This window comes from Trachinotus anak, unplaced genomic scaffold (genome assembly GCF_046630095.1).
Source record: "Trachinotus anak isolate AG129_WGS33_773 ecotype Australia unplaced genomic scaffold, CSIRO_AGI_Tana_v1 ptg000005l, whole genome shotgun sequence".
Classification (NCBI taxonomy): Eukaryota; Metazoa; Chordata; class Actinopteri; order Carangiformes; family Carangidae; genus Trachinotus; species Trachinotus anak.
The window spans coordinates 16287857-16306481 of NW_027273856.1; the positions used below are offsets into that span (position 1 = coordinate 16287857).

The window sequence follows — 18625 nt, forward strand, 5'->3', positions numbered from 1 at the left end:
TTAGGAAATACTCTCATGAGAGACTGGGATGAAGGGCACCTTTTTGTTCTCTTTGCCATTTGTGATATGAAAAAGGAGTCTGGTGGAAATGTGCATAGCCCATTAAAGGTGCTGAAGGAGCAGGTACTGGCTGACTCCTCTTCAAAAACTAATGTGCAGGATTTTGTGTCATGGTGTAAGGAGCATTTGCATCGTGCGACCTCGTTGGTGAAGGAGGCCCTCACCTCTTCTCAGGTCAGCATGAAGAAGCGGTATGACAGGAAAGCAGTTGAACGTCAGTTCCAGCCTGGTGATACATTATCGGTCTTATTGCCTATGCCTGGTCCTCCTCTCACTGCTCACTTCTCAGGTCCATAATTGGTGGACAGCAGGGTGTCAGATACAGATTACATCACACGCACTCCCAAACGGAGGAGAGAAACATGGTTATGTCATATTAGCGCTACAACTCTAGGGAAGCTGCCCAGGGGTAGCTGCTGGGAGGATGCTGTCCCTGTGACGATATCTGCTGCTTCTTTGGTTTGTGGGGGAGCTGTTGATGTTGTGACTGATGGTTTGGTGGAGCATTCTGACCAACAATGTTGTCTAACTCTGAGTTTCTGTCCAGTGCAATCACCCATCTTTCTTACCTCTCTGAAAGTCATTATACTACACATTTGGTAACATCCTCACGTTCGCAGCATTTCACAGTCACAAAACCCTCACCTGTCAACATTTTTATCGTTTCATTTATTTTGTCCAGCTATCAGTGTGACAGATCAACATGTGTGTACCTATGTGTACTGCAATGTACTTATTCTGTTATTGTTATTTTCACAGATAATTCAGCTTCTGTCTAATATGCATTGTGCTTGTAAATTGAAACATAAACTAGTAATTAAGTAAAACTTTAATGTTCATTGACTCCAAAAATCTGCTAATTAAGATGTTAAGATGTTTATTGTAAATAATGTGTTCATTGAGTTTTTAATGTACAGTAGATTTATTTTTCAAATCATTTTTTTTGTAAATTATAAATAAAATTATACAATAATGAAAGAGTGTTTTTCTCTTAAGATACTACATTGATCAAAGAAACCAAGATGTTTACTGAATGATCAGTCTGTGACAAAATGAGCACATGACAATCTGTGAAATTAATAAATTGAGTCTCAACACTTTCCTGTGAATGCTGTAGCCTATCACAATGATTACTCAATGATGCTCCTACAATTTCTACAATGCAGTGGCAACTGCTTCATTGTTACGTCCGGCTCAGAGACCGCAACAAAGTAGGGAGATAAACACTGGAGTGCGGCAATCATAAACTCATATTTATTAAATAAAGAACAAATAGTCAACGAAATAACAAGAATCAATGAGGTGTGGGAATCAGAATCAGTGGTGTGTGATGGTGTATGAAAAGTGAGAGATGAGAGGTGCATGTTGTCAGTGTAAAGCAAAATAACCCAACGAAACAAAGGAGAGCGTGTCAAGCTCGGTGGTGGGTGAGAAGACCACACATGGCATCTAGACTGGAGGGCTTAAGTAACTTCCAACACTGGCCAGGTGTTGGAAGTTACTGTGATGTGTCCTCAGCCCCGCCCAGCCAAGGACCTGCAAGACAAAACAACACAGTACACTGGGCAAAGGCACTAGGGCCGTCACACATATAATGTAAAATTTGTGTTTTTCCTTTTCCATTAACAAGAAAAAATTAATATTTTACATATATTTTAAATATGTATTTAATATTTGTGAGTATGCATAAAAATAAAATTATGAATATACAGTCTTCAGATGTGTATTTTAATTCTTAATAAGTGTGAAACTGTGTTCAGTTCCTAATTGTATAAAGTGAGATTTCCATGCCATTTCTGATTATAAAGCAGGTCTAGGTTTTTATTTTAATACTGTTACAGCGCTCAGTCTACAGAGAAATGTACACAGCCTGTTGACAAAAGTGTGCCATACAACGAGCCCTTGGGACTTCCTTAACTCTGTGATGTCACAACAAAGCAGTCACTGCCCTCAGCCATGCCCCAAGCAAAGCCCACCCAGTCCAACCATCCAACCGATGGTGGTTCCAAAAGCTCTGGAGAGAAGCCTGAGAGAGGAGATGTAAAACTACACTGAGATGGTTTTTGGTACTTAAATAAATGGTAAATAAAACACAGGAAAAGTGTAAATTATGGGATCTTTAATATGCACGTACTGTATTGTGGGTACAGTAAACACAATTTGTCATCATGGGCCAGGAAAGCAAACATTTCCTCCTCTTAGTCGCATGTTCATAGCTTTTCCAAAGTGTCAGAGCAGAGATAGAATGAGCCAAATGAAGCCAAAACAAGGCTCAGATTGAAAAAAACTGTAAGAAAAAGATTTCTGTCTGTGCTGTAGCAGGACCTTCCTAATTAAAGCTCAAAGACAAATGAACTAATGACGTTTACAAAGATAAACATTTAAAGATGTATGCCTTGATTTAACATAGAGATGCAGTGTCTGCACAACAAAATAAATTCAATAAATGAGATGCACAATGATGCTCGAGGACAATCAGTAACTGGACATCAAATGGAGGAGCAAGTTAACATATCATATACTGGTCAAGGGATAGGGTACACACTGCTATATAAACAGATACTGTATGCATAGTACAGCAGTAATTCCTATATGTATATATGAGATGAAGAGGAGGGATGCTTGAGATGTTAATCTTTAGTGCCAGATGTCATAAGTGAGATGTCAAATAATGACTCAAAAGAGCTTAGAATTAGAAAAATCAGCTTGAAATATTTTCCCAGTAATTATCGTTCTAAAAGCGGATCGGAACCAGCTGTAAAAGAAAGCATAAACACATGGATTGAGCATTGAATTTGACCATCCAAGCCACTTAAATGTCTCAATTACAGGGACTGGTATTGTACATCTGGTCAAACGGTAAAAAGTGATAGAAAGAAAGAAAGGAGTCCAACACATCAGAAAAACCCCCATCACAACAGCCAGAGATTTGGTGGCCTTTCTCTCCATCTTACTGACAGTTGCTCCAGACTTCATCATGCTCTGGATACTGCGTGCCTGTCTCTTTGCCACTATCAAAATCTTCATATAGATGGTGACCATTGTGATAGCTGGGAGGTAAAATGCAAAAACAGCTCCCATAGCTGTTGTACTTGTATCTGAAAATATAACACACCTCTTATTATATTGTCCTTGCTTCAGTCCCGGCAATGTGACACAGATTCCAACTAGAGCAGAAACAGTCCAGCTCACCAGAATCATGATCACAACAACACGGACATTTATTTTAATTCGGTACCACAGAGGCTGACACACTGCGTAATATCTGTCAACTGAAATAAAGCACAAGTTCAAAATAGAAGAAGCGCACAGCAAGACATCAAAGCTGCCTCGCACCTTACAGAGTAAATCTTTGAGATACCAATGTGAGCTTACAGAAAGTATCAAGCTAAAAGGCAAAACTAAAACCCCTACTAGAAGGTCAGCCACAGCCAGAGAGAAGATGAGGTAATTTGTAGGAGTGTGGAGCTGTTTGAAGTAAGCAATGGAGATTATTACAAGTAGGTTTCCACACATTATAAGAACTGATAAAGAGCCAACAAAAACACACAATAAATATGACGTGGTGACTGCAGTTATGTCAGGCACGTTTGCTGATTCATTACATTCAGGTTTATCCTCATCAACATCACTCCTGTTTCTAAAGAATTCAGGCTCCATGCATAAATGATCATTAATAGTGCGGTACCTGCATTTGCAATAACATTAAATTAAGACATATAAGCATAACACAGACATAAATATTCACAACAGCATAAGGTTTTCTGTACTGCCCTGTATGTTTCACACCATGTAAGTGATGGTCCTGGTTTGTCCTTAGCCTGTGTAACAGTGAGCAGTATTTTAGGATTAGATTTAATATTCTGGGCCTAATTAGCATATTAAATTAATGGGAGGGGCATTTCATTTAGGTCAATACAATGTATGAGTAATCATACCACTTCTGTGAATGTGCATGTGTGTGTTTAATATCCAAAACCTATATGGTTTAAGAGTTTTAAACTATTGTGGATAAATGAATAACTGATGATTAATTCAAGAATGTATTTCAAATAAACTTCACACAGTTCACACAGGGGAATGGGGGTGGGGGTGGGGGGGGGGGGGGGGGGGGGGGGGTCATCTATTTTCTGTAACACTAGAAGAATTTTTCTATAATTGTTCCTTTACATATTATTTTATTGATATATAATGAATCATGCCAGCATATATTTGATGTAGTAGGTCTCTTCCTTGCACTACTCCCATTTTGGGTGGTAGAGCTCGCTAAAGTGATACCACTCCACAATGTAAAATCTTCTCAATCTGCCAAGTTTAACTGAGTATGTGCAGGTATAGCTAGTAGATGGATAGATGGAAGTTTAATGGACATCATTTGGGTGTCTACAAAATTTAAAGAGCTATATTGTTTTTTTTTCTTTTTGATGGCCTGTGTTGTGATGAGCAAGTGACTCATAAAATATCACAAGACTTGACCTATAATGAGTTTTGCTTTTCTTGATGGCTATTTGTTCTGTGCTTACCAACACACTGTGTGAGCTAGCTTTGTGGTCATTTGTTTGATAGTTGCTGTGGTGATTTGAATCCAGAGCAGGCTGTTTGATAAATAGAGGTTGAGCTGCTTATGCAGATCCCCTCAGCAGCATATGATCTCCGGTGGTATGCCATTTGTGTTTTATCAGCACATACTGTTTCCCAACGGCAGGTGCGGCTTGACAGTAGTTCGGCCACTGTCAGACTGTCATGGCCTCCATTAAATGTGCATATATACATTTGTCTCCTCTGTTCTGTTGTTTGGGTATGTGTGATGGTTTTGAACACAGTAAAGTAATTTCTCACTTAAAATAGCCTTTGTTAGCCTATCCACTGAGCCAGTCTGACAAGTGATCACAGAAATTTACAGCCAACCAACCAAATAATAGGTGTATTATTTTTGGTATGTTGGATTTATTGGTAGAACACATCACACATTACATCATGTAAAACTCCATGCTCCACTCCACCAGGCATAGAATCACATCTTATTTACTATTCACCACAATTACTTTAAATGTTTAACTGTTACGGCCATAGTGTAGTGTTGTGTGTGTGTTTGTCTGCTGCCTCTCCAGGTACCGGCCCTCCTGCAGCAAATGGCTCATCAGAGCCTGTATAAATGCTGGGACCTGAGGTGTGCCGGTGCCAGTGGGCTAGGCGGCAGCGTGAATGCTGTGTGTGTGCATGAGTGGTGACTGCTTAGCGGTTATTGTTATCAGCTAGTGGGCCAGGTGGCAGTGTGAAGGCTGTGTGTGTATACGAGATTGTGGCTGGGAGGGTGATTTGGTTTTAACTTATAGTTTTCTGATTGCTTTCTTTATTTTCAGATGTTCCAGCTTCATCCATTTCCTGGAGCTCGTTTTCCGTTTCTGTTGAAGGACCTTGATTTACCTTGTTTACTTCAAAATAAACTACCTTATTTGCGATCTTACCTTGGTTTCCTGGTTTCCTTTCTCCCCGGTTCATTTATTCTGTTACTTCCCCACTCCCCTGGATCACATGTAACATTTGGGGGCTCATCCGGCATCAGAGAAAAATCAGGAGGCTAGTGTAAGATCCAAGTAAGTTGTTTTCTTTGTGCTTTAGTCTCTCGTGGCTACCGCGATAATTGGAGAGCTTTCTCAGTTAAGTAGGTGAGTGTACAGCTGGGCTGCTTCAGTCCTTCCGTCAGGCACTCTTTTGTTATTTTGCCTTTCTTGTTTTTGGAGTAATCCTGGGCAGGGAAGCAGTTCTCAGCAGTAGCTGTGGCGTTGTTTAGCTTAGCTTGGCAGCGCATAAGGCGATCGGTTATTCCGTAGCCTGAAAGCTGTTCTTCTATCACCCGGTGAGTATGGCATCTTTTGTTTGAGATAAGTTTGTGGCCAATCCCACACTGAGTCAGTTTGATAAACTTAAAAAAAGCGACTTGCGCAACATTGTGGAGTTTTATGGAGTTCCTGTGTCTAGCACTCTTGCTAAAAGTGAGCTGAAAGCAGCTCTCATAACTGTTTGGTGAGTCAGGGGATTTTTAGCTTGCTGGTGTCTGTGGAGTCTCCGGGATTGGAGGCCACAGTATCCCAGGGCAAGGACCGCCCTGACCGGGTGCAGCTGCTGTTTTGTAAGTAAAAATATTTCCTTAGTTCTGATATTCCGTGAGTCAGAGGTTGAGTTGTATTTTGGCGCATTGGAGTGCATTGCTGTGGCCTTGCAATGGTCAAAAGATGTGTGGGTGATTCTGCTGCAGTGTAAATTGACTGGCAGGACTCAGGAGGCATGTTCTTCTCTGTCAGTTAAAGATAGCCTAGTGTATGAGATGCTTAAAGGTGCGATTTTACAAGCCTATGACTTGGTGCCGGAGGCTTATAGACAGTGTTTTAGAGGTCTTAAGAAGACATCCAGTCAGACCTACGCTGACTATGCGAGAGAAAAGGTGATCTTTTCGACCGGCGGTGCTCGACATGCAAGGTGAAAGACATGGCCTCTATGCATGAGCTAGTATTGGTGGAGGATGTTTAAAGCTGTGTTCCTGAGTGCACTGTAGTGTATCTTAATGAACAGAAAGTGACTACTCTGCAGTGGGCCGCTACCCTTGTGGATGAATTTGCCCTAATACAAATACATAAGAGTGGTTTTGTTAGGCAAGACCCCTCTTCCCTCAATGAAATCTCAGAGGGCCATTGATAAGCCCTCCCCGCATGTTGGGTGGGTGAGATGGGTTTTGTGCCCGCACCCCTACGTTGTATCCATATACAGGCTGCACTGTTCTCTGGTTTCTTCCGAGACGCCATCCACTCATGTAACCCAGCTGATGGTGTTGACTTCATCATGGGAAACGATATAGCTGGGGGTAAAGTCTATCCTGTTCCTGAAGTGGTTGATGCCCCCACCCCTTAGTCTGAACAAGATGACCTGGCCTGCAGTCACCCTGATGTGTTTGCAGTTACTGTTTTGACGAGAGCTCAGGCCCATAAGCAGGCTCAGGATGTTGCTCTGTCCGACTCACTATTTGCCTGTTTTTTCGGAAAATAGGTCGCCACCTGCTGGGGAGTTAGCAAAGTGGCTCAGAAGTGCGATCCATCTTTGGCCATATATTTCGCTGCTGCTGCTGAGGGTGCTAGTTAGTGTAATAAAAATCAGTTGTTCATGGTTGATGACGGTGTGTTAATGCAAAAGTGGAACCCCCATTCAGGTGATGCAGCTGGTGAGGATTGGGGCCTGGTGTATCAGATAGTGGTTCCAGCTGGGTTTCGGCAGCATGTGTTAGAGCTGGCCCTTGAGCATGCGTGGTTGGGTCATCTGAGTGTCATTAAGACCTACAACTGCATCTTAAAGCATTTCTTTTGGCCAGGGATGAAGTCTGATGTGGTGCGTTTCTGTAAAACTTGCTGTACCTGCCAGGTTGTAAGCCAAATCAGGGAATACCTCCAGCCCCTCTTCACCCCATTCCTGCTGTTTGTGAGCCTTTTGAGCATGTTATTGTAGACTGTGTCGGTCCACTGCCAAAAACAAAATCAGGCAGCCAGCTCCTGTTGACAGTATTGTGTGTTTCCACTCGTTTCCCTGAAGCAGTTCCCCTACATAAAATCACTGCACCAGTCATCCCTAAAGCCTTGACTAAGTTTTTCCACCACCTTTGGGCTACCTAAATTTGTGCAAAACTGACAAATGAACCAATTTTCTGTCAAAGACCTTTAAACAAACTTTGCAGGCTTTAGATGTGTCTCATTCAGTGTCCGGCGCCTACCATCCTGAGTTACAAGGTGCACTTGCATCAGACCTTAAAGTCAGTGTTTAGGGAAATACTGTCATGACACAGGGAGAGACTGGGATGAAGGGTTGCCTTTTGTTCTCTTTGCCATCCGTGATGTGAAACAGGAGTCCCTTGGGTTCAGCCCAGCTGAACTGGTGTTTGGTGGAAATGTGCATAGCCCATTAAAGGTGCTGAAGGAGCAGGTGCTGGCTGACTCCTCTTCAAAAACTAATGTGCAGGATTTTGTGTCATGGTGTAAGGAGCATTTGCATCGTGCGACCTCACCTCTTCTCAGGTCAGCATGAAGAAGCGGTATGACAGGAAAGCAGTTGAACGTCAGTTCCAGCCTGGTGATACATTATTGGTCTTATTGCCTATGCCTGGTCCTCCTCTCACTGCTCACTTCTCAGGTCCATATGTGGTGGACAGCAGGGTGTCAGATACAGATTACATCACACGCACTCCCAAACGGAGGAGAGAAACATGGTTATGTCATATTAGCCCTACAACTCTAGGGAAGCTGCCCAGGGGTAGCTGCTGGGAGGATGCTGTCCCTGTGACGATATCTGCTGCTTCTTTGGTTTGTGGGGGAGCTGTTGATGTTGTGACTGATGGTTTGGTGGAGCATTCTGACCAACAATGTTGTCTAACTCTGAGTTTCTGTCCAGTGCAAGCACCCATCTTTCCTATTTCTCTGTAAGTCAGCGAGGGGACGTGCTCTGTTTATTTCACTCCTACCCCTCTCTGTACAGTGATGTGCCAACCCAAACTAGTGTGCTGGAGCTGCTGCTCCAATTAAACAGCATGCCTATTGTTATCCTGTGGGAAAGAGGGAAATAATTAAAAAAGGTGAATTATCTGGTTTTCATTACCAAACAAACCTACTTAAAGGGTACTGGCAAGTCTTTACTCTGGGGGTTACTTTACTTTAACCCACAGAGCATCTGACATATCTGCATTTGTAACACCGGATCATTTTATGCAGTATCCTGTCATGGCGTTCAACATGACAAACGCACCTGCCACACCTTTCCAGCGCCTGATGCTCCTAGTGTAAGGAGATGTACCCAATTCTAATGTGTATCTTGATGATGTGGTGGTGTACTCTAGTGAGTGGGCAGAGCATGTTTCCACTTTTTTATTGATTTATTCTGTTACTTCCCCACTTCTCTGGATCACTGAGGGACGTAACAGTAACTTATGTATGTATCGATTGGTTACACCTGACATAGTTTTACTGTAAAAACACTGGTGTGAATCTACCTGGGCAGGGTCCTAAATCTGTCAGGAGGGGACACTATGCTATACATTTGGTAACTTGTCCATGTTCACAGCATTTCACAGCCACAAAACCCTCAACTGTCGACATTTTTCATAGTTTCATTGATTTTATCTAGCTATCAGTGTGACTAATCAACATGTGTTACCTTATCAGCAGCCACGTCACATGCACAACTCTCTGCCATCTTTGTTGTACTGAAAACATAATTTCAGTGACCTGCAATGTACTTATTGTGTTATTGTTATTTTCACAGATAATTCAGCTTCTGTCTAATGTGCATTGTGTTTGTAAATTGAAACATTAACGAGTAATGAAGTGAAACAAGACTTTAATGTTCATTAACTCAAAAATCTGCTGATTAAGATGTTTATTGTTAAATAATGTGTGTTCATTGAATTTTCAATGTACAGTAGATTTATTTTTAAAATTTTCTGTAAATTATAAATAAAATTATACAAAAATGTTTTTCTCTTAAGATACTAATTTGTCCAAAGCTTTACACTATGTTTACTGAATGATCAGTCTGTGACAAAATGAGCACATGACAATCTGTAAAATGAATAAATTGAGTCTCAGCACTTTCCTGTAAATGATCTTCTATCTTTATTCTTAATTATCGTGAAACAGTTTTCAGTTCCTAATTGTATAAAGTGAGATTTCCATGTTATTTTTAATTGTAAAGCCAGTCTAGGTTTTTATTTTAATACTGTTACAGCGCTCAGTCTACAGAGAAATGTACACAGCCTGTTGACAAAAGTGTGCCATACAACGAGCCCTCGGGACTTCCTTAACTCTGTGATGTCACAACAAAGCAGTCACTGCCCTCAGCCATGCCCCAAGCAAAGCCCACCCAGTCCGAACATCCAACCGATGGTGGTTCCAAAAGCTCCAGAGAGAACTCTGAGAGAGGAGATGTAAAACTGCACTGAGATGGTTTTTGGTTCTTAAAACCACAAATATATCTTTTTGTGGTTATCAACATTTCAAATAAAACACAGGAAAAGTGTAAATTACGGGATCTTTAATATGAATGTACTGCACTGTGGATACAGTAAACACAATTTGTCATCATGGGCCAGGAAAGCAAACATTTCCTCCTCTTAGTCGCATGTTCATAGCTTTTTCCAAAGTGTCAGAGCAGAGATAGAATGAGCCAAATGAAGCCAAAACAAGGCTCAGATTGAAAAATACTGTAAGAAAAAGATTTCTGTCTGTGCTGTAGCAGTATAAGAATTTTTCTATAATTGTTCTTTGTACTACTCCCATTTTGGGTGGTAGAGCTTGCTAAAGTGATACCACTCCACAATGTACAATCTTCTCAATCTGCCATCCAGAGCATCCACCAAGTTTAACTGAGTATAAGTGGGTATAGCTAGTGGATGGATAGATGGGGGTTTAATGGACATCATTTGGGTGTCTACAAAATTTTAAGTGCTATATTGTTTTTTGTTTTTTTTCTTTTTGATGGCCTGTGTTGTGATGAGCATGTGACTAAATATTATGAGATTTGTATCTTGTAAACTACAGTGCACAAATAAAAGCTATTTACAACTCTTATGTCATCATTTATACATCAGAAATGTTGAAGGCCAAGAAGTTTACAGCAGCTGGCAGTCATGCTTGGATCAGAGATGACTCAGAACTCAAGATAAATGTTACTAATATCAGGCTTTCCTCCCCCCTTATTTCAAACATTTTTGTCAGGAATTTCCCATCAGATGTAGGACACATGTGGTAGCAACTATCTTCATCACTGTCTTGTAGATTATTGGCTGTAATATTACAAAAACTATTAACTGCAATACATAATGTCAAACAGACTGCTATATATATATATATATATATATATATATATATATATACATATTCATTTCCCTTATTTATGTTCAAAAACGGCACGTTTTATTTAAAAAACAAAACAAACAAAAAACCTGTTATTTATACATAATTTGGTTACTTTCTTCTAAAAACTTATGAAGTGAGGCCTTCTGGGAAGTCAGCTTGCCAATGAGTTTGCTCCTTGAGCAAGTAAAACTGAGTGAACGTCAGTTTTTTTTCCTTCAGCCTTTTAGCAAGAAACTAGTGTTTTTCAGCAAAGGCACGGTTAGCAGCATAATGTTCATATTCAAACAAAAAAACGGTGCTGAGAAGAGGAAGGATCGGAGAGAACAGGGTGAGTTTACGGCAGAACTGACGAAATTAGTCGTAATTTACTCACTATGCATTAAGTCCATCGAGTGATAGCAGCTGGAGGCTAACGTTAGCTGGGTTGGCTTTACACTCAACAGGGAACAGCGGAGCAGGAATTTGGACTTGAGCAGTGATGTTAATGACTTTGCTGAGTGAAGGCCCAGATGAACTTCTCATGGGTGAGTACAGGTTTCTCTTTTTATGGTGTGGGATCAAGGATTTAAATCTATAGCAGTGTAACTGTTCCCTCTCATATGTTAATGTGCAGCTACTGTGATCTGTGTGTGTGATAACATGTGGCCGCTGTGTCACTGAAGATGAATGATGAGTTCAATCAGTGGAAGTGATCGTGTGAACAGGTGCCGTCTCATTCATACTGTGTAGACCTGTAATGAGTTGTGCTTTTCTTGATGGTCATGTGTTTACGCTTACCAACACACTGTGTGAGCTAGCTTTGTGTTCATATGTTCGCTATTGTGGGTGTTTGATAGCTGCTGTGGTGGTTTGAGTCCAGAGCAGGTTGTTGAATTAGAGCTGATAAATGTGGAGAGACGCCCTGATTTGTGGCTGTTGGTATAGTGGTGGAGCTGTGTATGCAGATCCCCTCAGCAGCATATGATCTCCGGGGGTATGCCATTCATGTTTCATCGGCACATACCGTTTCCCAACGGCAGGTGAGGCTGACAGTGATTGGCCACTGTCATCGCCCCCATTAAATATGCATCCATACATTTGTCTCATATGTTCTGTTGTTGGGGTATGCCGGTATGGTTTAATGGTTTTGAATACAGTAAAATAATTTCTCACTTAAAATAGCCTTTGTTATCCTAGCTATTGTAGCCAGTCTGACAAGTGATATCAGAAATTTACAGCCAACCAACCAAATAACAGGTGTATTATTTTTGGTATGTTGGCTTTAATCTGTACAACACATCACACATTACATCATGTAAAACTCCACATCACAGAGCATAACCAGGCATAGAATGACATCTTATTTACTATTTACCATTAATACTTTGAATGAGTAGCCTATATATGTATCAATTTAATACACCTGATATATATTTTTACTGATAATACACTGGTGTGAATCCACACAGGCAAGGGCCTATATCTGTCAGGAGGGGACACTATACTACAGATTTGGTAACTCCTTCATGTTGGCAGCATTTGACAGCCACACAACCCAGACCTGTCAACATTTTTTATAGTTTCATTTATTTTATCCAGAAACTGTTAGAAAAAATTCTTCCTCCATTTATCAGTTGCTACTTAATGGTCTTGGCCCTAAATATAATTCTGTAATGTTCATTGTATATGAGTCTACTGGGACCTTAAGATCTGCAGGAGCTGGTCAGTTACTGGTGACCTACTGGTGATCTCACAGTGGTGCCCAAACCATAACCAATTTTAAAAAGCTCCTAAAAACGGCTCTGTTCTCCACTGCTTTCAGTTAATCTTTTAATCTTGCACTATAATTAGATATTATCTGTTTTATAATCTGTTTTTATACTGTTTTCTTATTATGCTTTTTATGCTTCATTTATTTTGTTTTAAACACATTGTATTATCTATCTTTTATGCTTCTTTTATTTCTGTTAAGCACATTTAATAACCTCTGTGTATGATAATGTGCTAAACAAATAAATTCACCTTGCCCTGCCTTGCCTAATCCTTGCCCTTATTTTTCATTAAGGGCCTCAATTATGCCATTTTACACTGACCAAGGGGCATAAGCCGTTTCCTACCGGTGTACAACTATAGATGCTTCATGTACTGTTACCTAGCAAAATACCACCATCCAGTGGTATCCTGATGCCGTGATACTGGTAAGTCATTCCACTGCTAGCAGCATACCATTAGTCACTTTTCAATCTCAGTGCTGCTCTAAATTTGACACTAAGACTGCTTTCTGGTGTCCTGAACAAAGGCTATTTTGCAGGGAGTTGGAAGTTTGCTTCTCCATGGTGACATTGTCACCATTGTCATTGTCTGCTGTAGTTGCGTGTCTCGGTGCGTGCGCACACAAGTGTGCACTTGTATTTGAACTATTTGGGTCATTATTGTATAATAGTAGTAACGTCCCCTGCGAAAAATATATATATATATATATACTTTTTTTGTTTTGTTTTTTTGTATATTACCTGCATAGTTTTTAGTGGAATGAATGGGCTGCCATGTTTGCATTCCTCATAGATAGTTTAATGTGTTCATGGGATAAACTGTCATCCCAATTCAGGCAAAAGAAGGCAATATTCCATTGTTGTTTGTGGAGGAGCTTTTGACATGCAGCCAAATCTGTAGAGAGTATGAGTTCCATCACCACCTTTGTCTCAGTGTCAATCCTGCTGTTTATTTTTTAATCGAGTTTCCTTTCAATTGATCTGTCTGACAATAGGTTATTTTTTCATACTGTAAGCTAATGCACATTTACCACTACCATTAATCTCAAGCATGTAGCATTTCTACATTTCCTCCCGTGATCTATGCAAACTCTCAAAACCTTGTGGGAGGTTCATCCCATCACCCCCCACTTTTTTTTGGAACAGACATACACTGTGTTGTTTACTTTTGCCTTAATTGCCTACATATCTGTACAAGCCAGATTACATGTAATCCATCTTCAGTTGACACTTTGTCCGATGCTTTTAACAATAAGCTGGCCACAGCCCTTGATGCTGTTGCACCACTGAAAATTAGAAAAATTAGGACAAAGAGAAACATGCCATGGAGGAACCATGAAACTATTAAACTAAAAAGGGACTGTGGGACTGCAGAGCGCAGATGGCACAAAACCAAAATGCAAGTGCATAAAGAGATTTTATTCGAAAAAATTCAAAATATATCATCCAGCAATTCGGACCACATGGCAGCTGTATTTTTCAAATCTTATAAATGCAAACATACACAACCCCAGAGTAATTTGGTATGTATATAATTTGAGTAATTTTTAACACCTTTGATCACCTCATCAACCCTGGCATAGACAATAACAACCAACATATTGCTCCTACATCCCACATGCATCCTTCCATCTGAGAAAGTTCTTACAATTTTTTACTTATTCAATGCAATGAGGTGTGTTCCCCACAGCATTTAAGACTGCTCTTGTGAAGCCCTGTCAATAAGAAAAACACACTTGGGCTCTCAATATAAAATAATTTTACTAATTCAAACACTACGTTTTTTTTTACATTAAGGTTTTTATAATGCATAATTATTTGACACTCAGTAGTAGAATGTAAACAGATTTAATAACAGAGCAGAATATTACATTTATTGAAAATTCAAATTGCAATAAGTTCAATAAAATCCAATAAATTTGTCATCTAAATTAGAAACAGATGAACAATTAATTTCACTTTGCCAGCAACATGTTATAAAAGTAAAAGTTCTGCCATACCTACTGTCATTATTTGACAGCTTTTAACTTGGCAAAGATAATAACCAACAGACTACGAATTGTTATGACCTCACACTTACAATCTGCTATTGTACACACTGCAGTCTTTTCCGTTGAGTTGTTGGTGGTTACAATTTAACTGTAAGATTTTTTTCTAAAATGCACTTTAAAATGGTTGTAAATTTTTGAGTCACTCAGTTATAACAGTTTTGAGTTTGTGAAATTGCCATAAAATATTTTTCCAGAAATGATGATTCTGAAAGCTGCTCTGAACCAGCTGTAAAAGAACCCATAAACAAATGGATTGAGCATTGAATTGGACCATCCCAGCCAAACAAGAATTTCATTCAGGGGTGAAGGGGCTGAATAATTTGTCATAGGATTGAAGGTCAGAAAAAGAAAGAAAGGAGTCCAACAGAAAAGGAAAACTCCCAGAACAATAGCCAGAGTTTTTGTGGCCTTTCTCTCCATCTTACTGACAGTTGCTCCAGACTTTGTGCTCTGATTGGTTGTGTTCTGGATGCTACGTGCCTGCCTCTGTGCAACAAGGAAAATCTTCAGGTACATACAGAGCATTATGATCACTGGGAGGTAAAATGAGACAACAGAGCCGTATATATTTGAATTTGGAATATGGAATAGGAAACACCTTCCCTCACAGACAAAATGTTTAAGTCCTACAAATATGATACCGAATCCAGACAGAGCAGAAAGAGTCCAGCTAACCAGGATCATGATCACAACGACACATCCATTTATCTTAGTTCTGTATGTCAGAGGCTGACACACTGCATAATATCTGTCTATGGAAATGCAACATAAGTTGAGAATTGATGTTATAATTAGTGAAATATCAAAGCAGCGTCGCAATTTACAAACTAAATCCCCAAAATACAGACAAGACTTCACAGACAGTGCAATATTGAACTGCAAAACTACAGCCCCTACAAGCAGGTCAGCCACAGCCAGAGAGAGGATAAGGTAGTTAGTAGGAGTGTGGAGCTGTTTGAAGTAAATAACAGAGGTAATCACCAGAAGGTTTCCACTGATCGTGAGAACAGATAGTGCACTGCCAATGAGCATAAATAAAACTGCACGTATTGTTGAAGGAGTTATTGTCATTATGCAAAAGGCGTTTTCTGAATCATTACAGAAATGCATGACCTTGCCGTTATCAGTCTTGTTGATGATTTTAGGTTCCATGCTTCCTGGATCCTTCAGTTTTTAGTTTTCAGTATGTTACTGTATGTAAATCCAGCTATACTGTATCCACAGCACATTTACAGTAATGTATCTTTAAGCACAGATTCAAGAAATACTTTCAAGGAAAAGAAGAAGCAGTGATAGCATTTTTCTGTCGTTTTTGGAGCTGCATTGTATCTTTACCAAACTGTTGACCCTAAAGAAGTGGCTATCGCATGTGAAGTATTGGTTATGTCATTATCTTTATCTCTGCTGTTTCTCCAAATCCCTCGCATACCTAAATATCTCCAGCCCATCACCATAATTAACCATTTGCTAAAACCCCTCCCCTAAATGGCAATTATCCATTTACAGTATAGTAACTGTAACTAGGCACTGCAGGCCTGTTGAACTTTGGATTTCTAATGCGATGTGCATTATACTCAGCATCTAAAGCATTTTCAGGGTTGTGTCTTTTTATTTCACCATTCCTAATCCAAAAGCACAAGAGCAGATGTTTAAGGACTTAAACAGTATGTTTATCCCCTCTAATGTAAGCCAAAAGCATTAGCTTGTGTGGTTAATCACTTACTACCTAAAGTAGTAACCTACCCCAGCATTACTTCAAAAGTTCAAAGAGCATTTCATTAGTTAACCACATTTTAAGAGGTTAAAAGTCACGTCAAGATGTAAACCCCCTTCTCGACTAGCTCACTGTGTGGAAGCCGGTGCTGGGTGCTACTACAACAGAGTTTAGGTTAATGTTAAAAGAATTAACTCTAACCTCTCTTTTGCTTATTCTAGTATCTAAAAGATAAGCGACCGGAAAGATTTATTTTAGAATGAAGTAAGGAAAAATATCACGCTCTTATTATACTTAATAATATGGCAACCTTAACTAAATACATCTCAATTCCCTAAAGTGAGAATGCCAGGAAGCAATCTTCTTTTTTTTTTCAGTCTGTCGTATTATCTTACTGACTCATGATAGTCTCACACACAAACTGAGGGGAATAAGTGCAATTATATTACAATACTGATAATTAATTACAGCAAAACCTAAAATTCTATATTTAATAAGTATGCTGAGAATATATTAATTTGGGGTTAAGATTGTGTAATGATTGTGTAACTACTTGGATTAGGAAAAGTATTCGGTAGGTTAGGGGACCTTTGCTGTCACAGCGCACAGTCAAGGTTGTGGAGGGCTCATGGATAAATAAATATATGTAATTTTCTGATACTATTGTAGCAGTTTGGAACACATGGTATGATCAACAACTGTATATGGAAGAAGCCTCTGATAGCTTACGGTGGGCTGCTCCGCAGTTGCCATCTTGGCAGTGTCTAACTCCCGGCTTATGCAAAAATGGGCAAAGAGGTGGGCTGTGTGTGGGGCGGAGGCTTAGGAGCATGTTGGTTTAATAACTATAGGAAGAATATGCTTCCGTTAGCATTGTTAGCTCAGCTGGGTGTCTGGGCATCCTGCTTGAAAGCTAACGCAAGGCTAATTCATTTGCTGGTGAATTAGCTAGTTAACAAGCTAAGATAAGCCAGGTATGGTGAGGTCAGACACATACACATAAATAAAATAATACTAGAATTTCAGTCACCTCAAAAACAGGAGCACAGACTTCCTCATGCTCTGGTATTATCTGTTGTCCTCCAAAAGGTGCCGACACCACAAACATGGAAGAGAGGTCCTGAGTCACTCTGAGAGTCGATTTCATGACACTTAGCAGACAGCTAGTCAAGTGTCATGGTACCCATCTGTCACTTAAAGCTGCCAGGCCCAAAATTGTGCTATTTTTCCACATATAACCAAAACTGATATCTTTCCCTGAACCTGACCGAGTGCTTTTAGTTGGCGAAACATAACAATAACAATGTTAATCAAGCTTTTAATTGTCAGGAAACATTTAGCTAGTACATAAAAAAAGAATCTGCGTATTTCCCAACCTAATCATGACTTTGCAGCAAAATGTTTCTGCATTCTGTATGTTTTCATATGGAATCCCCAAATTTTAGTTATTAAACCGGTAAGTCTAATGGTCATAACCTGTAAAATGAAGGGCACAACTTATAAATTAGGAGATGTTTAGATGTTCATATGTTTAAAATTTATTATCCCTTTAAGATTTTGGCATGCATAATGGAACTGCACTGATTTGTACCAAAACAGTTTAATCTGTATATGATGCATAACACGTTAATGAAAATGTCACTCAGAAGTTTAACTGTGAAAAAGGTTTTAGTTGTATTACTGACAATAAACATTTGGCCATAATATGTGATGTAATTAACTCAACAAAGTTTGTTTATGTTCTGATGCAATGATATCAAGCAACCTGACACCTCTCCTATTAGAGGTGTGAATGAGTCTTTGGTCCCTTAACTGCTCTGGTGATACACATGAGCTCTACTTCTCCCCAAGGTGCTTTGTTAAAGCAAACTATCTAATTGCTGTTGTGCAATGTTTATACCTGAAGTGTTTCCAACAAAGTTACAAACTGAATCAAAACAAAAACAGCTGAGTAACCACAACAGTAACAGCAAAAATAACTTCCATAATTACTGTGTAAGAGTCCAAGTCAGGTCAGGCAATTTCTAAGAGCTTACTCAGACAGGAGTTCAAAAGCAGCCTGTTTTCGTATTTGAAAGCTGAGCATCAGAATATGTTTTTATAGAGACAATAAAAATGCTCCTGATAGGTAGCCCTGAAAGGTTTATAGCCAATTTG

General features: G+C 39.6%; 3 protein-coding genes across 3 annotated transcripts in view; all 3 read right to left on the reverse strand.

The window, feature by feature from the left end:
- Positions 1-18625, reverse strand: part of mep1a.1 (meprin A, alpha (PABA peptide hydrolase), tandem duplicate 1) — a 193228-nt gene that overhangs the window by 19062 nt on the left and 155541 nt on the right. The gene's annotated exons all lie outside the window — the stretch shown is intronic.
- On the reverse strand, positions 2207-3961 carry LOC139621259 (trace amine-associated receptor 1-like). The gene has a single exon (XM_071477555.1). It carries the CDS (start codon positions 3718-3720, stop codon positions 2737-2739), a length of 984 nt encoding a protein of 327 aa, XP_071333656.1. The 5' UTR covers positions 3721-3961; the 3' UTR covers positions 2207-2736.
- Positions 14698-16043, reverse strand: LOC139621260 (trace amine-associated receptor 1-like). The gene has a single exon (XM_071477556.1). It carries the CDS (start codon positions 15904-15906, stop codon positions 14902-14904), a length of 1005 nt encoding a protein of 334 aa, XP_071333657.1. The 5' UTR covers positions 15907-16043; the 3' UTR covers positions 14698-14901.